At 47.7% G+C, this 8,392-nt stretch overlaps 1 protein-coding gene across 1 annotated transcript; it reads left to right on the forward strand.

Moving 5' to 3' along the window:
- Positions 1 to 1,011: 1,011 nt before the first annotated feature.
- FNDC5 (fibronectin type III domain containing 5) lies at positions 1,012 to 7,945 on the forward strand (the record flags this gene model as incomplete). The annotated part of the gene is made up of 5 exons (XM_009706890.1): positions 1,012 to 1,149; positions 1,454 to 1,652; positions 3,147 to 3,239; positions 6,665 to 6,798; positions 7,629 to 7,945. Coding segments are annotated over 5 exons (606 nt in total), but the record flags the coding sequence as incomplete, so codon positions are not given.
- Positions 7,946 to 8,392: the final 447 nt, after the last annotated feature.

An 8,392-nucleotide genomic window follows, 5' to 3' on the forward strand; every position in this document is an offset into this window, starting at 1 on the left:
TCTTTGATGAAAGTCAGAAAAAATGACTCCTTCTCACCCTACTGACCTCCTGGGGGTAGTCGGAGTCCTAGCAGTCTCATTAGCATTTACTGACTCTGGGTTTGGGGCACAAGCTGGAGACTGTGAATTAAATTTGACCAGAGGAGAGGGAACAGGAGTCCAACCTGCTGCACAGAGCACTGGAAGGACTGCACCGAGCCTACGAGGTAAAAACTTCCCCTCGAGATGCCAAGAAGGGCTTTGCACTGTGGGTCCCAGTGCGGGTGTGCAGGAGGGCAGGAGCCCCGCTGGTACACCAGAGCCCTGCTCACTTTGGCAAGGCCGGCAGTGACATAGATCCACCCAGTTGGAAGCTGGAAACTCAGCTGAGCTCTGGAGTTGGGAACAAACACTAAACACGGAGCCTCGGGCTACTGCTTTCATGCCCTGCCCTTTTCACGTTACAATGGTCCATCGGTGCTCTTGCCCCACGTTTTGTCCTGTTAGCCGTAAGCGACGGTTGCCAGATGTCCTCTGGCCACCTGAGAGACAGCCCATCAGCTGCAAAACGTGTATAAAAATATAACATGTAAAAGCAAAAGAAACACTCCCATATACTACTCCTGAATTTCAAACCTCCAGAGTGCTCATCAAAGCATTCAGTTTTCATACTTCCAAGGCAGATTTTGCATTTCCTCCCAGCTGTCACTGTCAGACCGTAATGGGAAACAACAGACAAAACATGGTACGTGGCTCGGAAGGATGAGACGAATGAGCTACTTGGTGGTCTGCCGTGTTGTCTAAAGAAACTCTTTCCAAGGGTCAGTTATTTCGCACGTGTCTAATGCAACTCATACTCTCAGCAGAGATCTCCTAGAACCTCACTGGTAATTAAGACATGGAGTACCCGCAATTTCCAGGTCCCATACCCAGAACCATACCCAGGAAGGACCCTGAGCAAGGTCCTTTCCCACTCCCTTCCTCACCCTTGCTCTGTCTCCTGCCTGCGGCTGTGACTTTGCCTCTGTAAAGGCTCTGCTCTCCCTCCTTGCAGACAGCCCGTCGGCTCCAGTAAATGTCACAGTCAAACATCTGAAAGCCAACTCAGCCGTTGTGACTTGGGATGTTCTGGAAGATGAAGTTGTCATTGGATTTGCAATTTCCCAACAGGTATGGTGCCTACAGTTACCCAGTTTCGGTCATGTTCATCTTCACCCCAGGTCCCCTCAGTTTCCAAGTTCTCTTGCTGCAGTTTAAGCCCATTCCTTCTCGTCCTGTCCCTCGTGGTCTGGGAGGGGACTTGGCTTCCCGTCCTCTTTGCAGCAGCGCTTCATGTATTGGTAGCTGCAGAGAGGAAAGGGTCCGACGGCCTCCACGTCCGTGGCGGACAGGGCAGGAAGCAGTGGTCTTAGATGACAGCAGTGCACACGGGAGGTCTCTCCACCACTCTGTGCTCTCCTCTCTCGGCTTCCAGAAGAAGGACGTGCGGATGCTGCGCTTCATCCAGGAGGTGAACACCACCACCCGCTCCTGTGCCCTCTGGGACCTAGAGGAGGACACTGAGTACATTGTGCATGTCCAGTCCATCAGCATCCAAGGCCAGAGCCCTGCCAGTGAGCCAGTCCTCTTCAAGACCCCCAGGGAAGCTGAGAAACTAGCCTCTAAAAATAAAGGCAAGTGTGGGTGAGTTCCTATGTGGCCCCTGGGACGCCCAGGCAGTGTAGGGCTCTGCAGAGAGGAAAGCAGTATCCTGTGCAATGAGGATAGCTGGGTTAAACGCACGCAGGGCTGACTGCCCTCTCACAGCCCCACATGGACAAGTGGGAGGCCCTGAGAGTACCCAGCAGACAAGGCTGACGGGTGCACAGAGTGATAGGGAGATGCTGCCAAAGGCCGGCTGTTCATTTCTCCCGTTTCAGATGAGGTTTAACAGGCAAAGTGAGGAGGAGAAGGTTTCCAGACCAGGAGCTGTGTGTCCAGCATCCTTGCAAGTGGAGAATGCCAGGGGAAATTCCTGAGCAGACTGTGAACCTATGTGGAACCAGACCCCTGGATGGCACTGGGCACACCACCACTGTGCTCACAGGGTACTTGGGCAGGGGGGGATTCGCTGAGCATCCTGTGCTTGGATCCCAGGACAGCAGGAAAAAAAAATACCCAGAGACTCCCACTTTTCTTACATTTCAAATGTTTCTGCCAAATCACAGAATCACAGAAAGTTGAGGTTGGAAGGGACCGCTTGAGATCACCTAGTCCAAACCCCTGTTCAAGAAGGGTCAACTAGAGCAGGTTGTCTGGGATCACATCCAGTTGGGTTCTGAATATCTCCATGGAGCAAATCAGGCTCTTCCTCACTGGCAACTGCTTCACTTCTTCCTCTTAAGCCAAACCAGACTGTTGAAGGTTTTCTGTCATCAAGAATCTGTGCTACAAAAAGGGCTAGGGAGTACAGGGGTCTGGGATATAAAGGGTTACTGCCTGCCTACTGAGGACTCAGCCTGTTGCAGGGCTTTTGGCCGTGGTTCCTAGGATGTTGTGAGTTTTTGACTCTTTCTGCTAAAATGATTCGGTGTCTGTAAATACTGAATTGCTGTTCATCTGAAAGCACTAAGAGGAGCACTGCTTCCCTCCCTGGAGGCCTGAACTGTAATCTTCTTAGTGCTTTGAAGCCAAGGAGGCGCATTACGCCCTGCAAAAAGGCTCTACTCCTTTCTGAATCCCATGGCTCCACTGAAAAATACCATGCCAGGCTCCACGCTCCCGAGCTGGGAGAAGAACTATTGAAGCATGCAAGGCTTTGTGACAGGCGCAGACGGCACTAACAGAGACCAGAGACAGAGCAGAGCGAGCCACCATGGGGCCAGATAACATGTGGACTTACCCCATGGCAGCTCCTCTGCGGTAACGGCCCGCTGATCCTGTCTCACTGCTCCTCCCTTGCCCCATCTCCAGCTACTTGTCAGGGGCAGTTGCTGCAGAGCAGCTGATGCTCTGCAAGTTCAAATCGCAGCTCGTGCTGCTGGCATGACTGACAGGCGAGGACTCTCTCCCTGCTAGCTTTGACCCTGACGCACTGATGATTTGAGTCAAGGGCACCATTAAAGCAGTGTCTGGTGCAGCCTGAGCCGTGCGGTTAGGTTTCACAATCTCTCTTTCCCCTTGTGCAGATGAGGTGACAATGAAGGAGATGGCGAAGAAAAGCCAACAGCTGCGAGCGGGGGAAATTCTCATCATTGTTGTGGTGTTGATTATGTGGGCAGGTCAGTTCAATCTTTCTGTCAAAAGCATGCCATATCCCTAGGGCCCGCTGGCTTGCTTGGTTTGCATGTGTAATCATGTAAGATCTGAAAGGAAACCCTTCCTCCCATAAAGAGTTCTGCACATTCAGCTGTAAGGGCACCCCGGTTCTCTCTGCAGTATCACACGCTGGGCAGTGCCAAAAGCAGGTGAATCAGCGGTCTGATCTGGTCCAGTAGGAAGGAGATAATGGACTTGATGAACCAATTGCCTAATTCCCCATGGCTAATCCTGTAATCTCAGTTTTTCCAGAATGCACTGACAGTAACGCCCTCAGCCATTCAACAGGATGCCTCAAGCCCTTCAAACGACACAGGTCATTGTAATTATCTGGCTATTATATGACTCCAACTCTCATGCAAAACAGAAATTTAAGAGCCTTGCTCTCAACCCCACTTCAAAATCAATTAAAATAATGGAAGCATTGCAAGAACAAAGGGCCCCAAACATCAAAACACCAATAAACCCAGATCCTCTGAACATCCACTATTAAAATACAAAGAATAGTATTTAAGAGTCAGACGAGGGACATTAGCAGAAACATATTAACTGAAAGGAAGGAAAAGTCTACATGAACTTGGGACCGTGGGACGAGGAAGGACTAGCACTAGCAGAAAGCTGCTATCCCAAAGGATGCTTTGGAGCCAAACTTTTGGCAATCTTTTGAAATTCCACCCTAGCTCTCCTTAAACCTTGCAGCCACTAATCCTTTTAATCCAAGCAGAGGCTCTGCTACAAGACAGCTACTGTAGTATATGATTTTATATGCAAGAGCACATGCTCAGCGGCAGCTGAGAGCACCCAGTGCTGTGGAAGGTACAGTAAAATCCTAGGGCCACTCTGCTGTGGGATGCAATGGGCATAGCTAGGCACATACATTAACACGGCCTCTAACTGAGCATCAGATAAACGTGCTCCTTCAATGTGAAGATCCCTCACTATGACTTTCTGTAATACGTACAAATATATAAATTAAATCTCCAAAGAGAAGCAGGAGTTTTCCATGGGACCACATTTCAGTAGAGCTTACAGCAAATCGTACCTAGGACAAATCTCACTCGTGTTTTAAACTAGAAAATAGGGAGAGAAAAACGCCCCTGACTCCTGCTCCATCGGCTTAGCATGTCTGAAGTGGCCATATCCAGCCCTTCAGCTTGTTCGGTTTGGAAATTACATGCATGAGTTAATGGGAAATAAAGTTTGCACATGTTTTTTTTCTATTTAGAGCCCCAGCCTCCCTTGGCTGCCAGTCAGCTGCTGCTCCTGCTGCAACGTAAAACATTAATGAAACAACATTTGCTCCCTGCGAGTCACAGAGCACACTGCCCACGGGGGAATGGTTCAGGTGACCCAAGGAAATTGGCAGGAAGGGAAAATAGCACTTTGGTAAATCCATGATCCATAAAAGACAACCTTTGCCACTCGGTATTTAGTCCTCTTGCCCCAGTCAAACCACTTTTCCACACACAGACCGTGTCAAGAGTCACACACGGAATTTTCCTCGGTCAGAAGAAAAACCCACCACAGTAGTATTGAGCAGCTGATGACTTTGACAACTTGTAGTTTCAGTGGTGAGCATAACGTTATGTCCTCTAAAGGCGGTGTCTGTCATCTCTGCTGCTGTAAACTGTAACAATCCTGAATTGATAGGGGTTGCCATCAGTTTGCTCCAACAGAAGATTTGGCCCGTTTATACTAGATTCTGCTGAGATGAGATACCTCCAGGGAGAGATGTGAAGAGGAAACCAGTCACTGATCTGAGATCTGTCACAGAAGGGGGAGATGGAGGGATTAACTGTGTACTGTACAGCTCCGCAAGGTTTCTTACAAGTAAATCCAGGTGACACAGAATCAGATCCACATAGAATATTTTTTTGCCCTTGGAAAGTCCTGAGTTTACCACGTGCTATTTGCACTTCCAGAGACTGGGCAGCAATTATTGCTAAAGATGATAATCAAATGAAAAGCTAAACTAAATTAAAAGGTTTCCAAAACCTCTGGTCCATGATCTTTCCAGCATTTATGTCAAGTTTTAGTTGTGCACATTCAAATCTAAATGCCTTGCCAGTAAAAACAGTCATGAATAATTACATGAAACGACTGAACAACTGATTCATCTCCCACTGTAGTATAATCTAAAACTCAGATCAGTGTCAAAACAAAGAATTTGCTAATACCACAATTTCCCTTCTAGACAGATGACTTACATTTAAAAAGGGAAGCAGGTGGGGGAAAAATCTCTCTACATCTAGTGGGCTCTTTACAAAGTCCTAATATACAAAAACCTCTTTGCAGCTCTTAACCTGGCCTGGTCATAACCTGAAGGGCTGATGATGTTTTAGCAAATGCGAACTGGAACTGGTCTGTGCCCAGGGCTCTGAACTGAGACAAGACCCAACCTCTTGTGCTGTCTGTATTTCTGTTATTGTACACAGCACTTTGCTTCTTGGTGCCTCAGTTTTACCATCAGAAATCACAGAAGGCCTGACTGTGACAGATGTTAACCTACTCTCCTAGGACCAGCCATTCATTCACACAGGCAAGAAAGAATTTGGACCACTGTGTTTAGCAGTAACACCTGGGGGCAGCTGCCTTACAGAGCAGTTTGTGATGATCTGGTGAAAGCTTTACATACGTTTTGCTATTAGGGGAGTGCAATATTTTCTGGTAAAGGAGAAGCAGCATCTGTCTGGATCTACTTAACCTGCACGTTTGGAATCCGCAGGCAGAGAAGTTATTTGGTCAAAATGTCACATAAAAGCTTCCGAGAAAGACATGTGCAGTCTTCTTACATGTTATGGCTGCTTCTGCTTTTCTCTTCAAGTGCCTGCATGTGTGCGAGGAGATTTCCACCGGCAGTTTTTGCTGCCATCACTGTTGCATATTTGCAGATGTTGTCCTGCTGCTCAATAGGCCCTGGCTTGTATCACATGTGGGCAGGTACGGCACCTGCCTCTCATCTGCCAGCTCCAGCTCCTTCTCTTCATCCCAGAGGAGAAAGATCAGAGGACGTATTTTCACTAACCAGAAATTCCAGGAGCTCCTGTGCTTGCAAAGCAAAGATCCCATTTAACCGCATGGTTAGTGTTGATCACTATCCAAATGTTGGGCTTAAAACACTTGTCCTATTTAATGACAGGGTAAGTTGGAATATAATTAATCTTCTGTCCTTCTGTGTAACTAGTTTAGCATGGAATTAGGCATCGAGAAGGAAACAGCCAGAGGGCTGACTTGCTGTGTGAGAAAATGATCCTTAGGAGCAATTGTGAATGCTGCTGAGATCTCTACCAGAAGGCACAAAGCCGGCTGGCAAGCAAGGGATCTTTGATCTCTGCAGGCTCCAGGGGCTGAGCTCATTTGTGTGATCACTAATGCTTTTTCCTGTTAGGGGTGATCGCCCTGTTTTGCAGACAGTACGATATCATCAAAGATAATGAGCCAAATAACAGCAAGGAGAAAGTCAAGAGCGCCTCGGAGAACAGCACTCCCGAGCACCAGAGCGGAGGGCTCCTCCGCAGCAAGGTGAGATGCTGCTGGGACACAGTGGGGGACAGGGCGGGCAATCAGCTTCCAGCTGGGCCTCAGCTAAATTACCCAAAAAGCAGCCTCCGTTAAACATCCTCACTCCAGCCTCCTCCCTCCAGCTGGGATACAGAAAGGAAACACCCCTTCACATCCATGCATGCCAGTACCACAGCTTCATCAGTGGTCTGAGCCTCCCAGACGCATTAGGACACCAGCACTTCACTCCCACCTCTGGATTAGCCTGCACGTCCATCAATAAAGCAGATTTTAACCCGTATTTTTTGAAGCGTCTGAACATCTCTGGAAGAAAAATGCACTGAGCGATACTGCAGTCCCTGAGCTGCTTGGGTCCTTACTCCCACCGCAGCCCTTAGGTGGCATGTGGTAAAGAGGATATTACTCTTGCAATTAACTGAAGAGCTGATCAGCAGGAGGATGGCTGGTAATACACGTGATGTTAAAGGTATGACATAGCCATAATGCAAGCAGACTCGAGCCTGTAATTTACACCAACTTATTTCAATTAATTTAACTTTCTTGTGTTTCTGTTCACAACTTGCACTCTGGGACATCCCCACCACTTCACTTTTACTACTTATTTGAAATAGTCCACTTATTCATGCTCACTCAGAAGCACAGAGTGATGAACCGTGCAACCCTAAAGCCTCAACTCTGGCCCTTTTTTGTTATCCCGAGGGGATGGGAACAAGAACTTTTACAAAAACAAAAACTGACCAGCACACTGCACTGATCTCTGATGTGTTTTTTTCTCCCTCTCTAGCGATTCCTATACATCCTTTCTTCCTTTGTCTCCTTTTCTCTTCTAGTTTCCAAAAAACAAGCCCTCAGTGAATATCATTGAAGCGTGACAGCCTGCCATCTGATAGATGGACTCCGTTCTTCACTCTCACTTTCTGCCACTGAGCCTTGATGACTAGGGAGGTGAAATATTGTTGGAGCAATTTGGAAAGAGACCTAGCAATTGTCACTTGCTGGCATACACCTCTTTGTCTGTGTTCTGCAAAACATCTGGCCAGAAAGAAAAATCCTGCAAAAAAACCTGAAACCCAAACAAACAATTAAGATGGAAAAGCATCAGTGAGACAGCTGCTGCCGGTGATCCTGTACTGGACTCATGAATCACCTGGGCCAGAGCAACTTCACACATACTCCTCTCCGCTCTCACAGTCTGTCTTCTGGAACAATTTCCCTGTCTTCAGAAACGTACAAGGTTTTGTTGTATCTTTATTTTGTCTCACTATCACTACATCTTGACAGTATTAAGGTGAGCTCAGGCATCCTTCACTGTCACTCCTCTCCAAGCAAGAAAGGAGGAAAGCTCATCACAGACACAACTAGCAACCAGATTTTGGCTGCTGTGTGCTCTCAGCTTGCTTTGTTCCATTGATGTGTGCTGTGTAACACGTCTTGCGGGTGGGTTTTTAAAACAAAAACAAAACAAACAAAAAACCACATACCCCAGTTTCCATTCGCACTGCGAGAACTTCCCTGGTTGTTCTCCATTTAGGTTGCAGCACGTATCTCCACCGTTGCTGTCTCTCCTATCTCGCACTGGTGCTCTTCATCTCAG

Source organism: Cariama cristata, unplaced genomic scaffold, assembly GCF_000690535.1.
Source record: "Cariama cristata isolate BGI_N322 unplaced genomic scaffold, ASM69053v1 scaffold2579, whole genome shotgun sequence".
Taxonomy (NCBI): domain Eukaryota; kingdom Metazoa; phylum Chordata; class Aves; order Cariamiformes; family Cariamidae; genus Cariama; species Cariama cristata.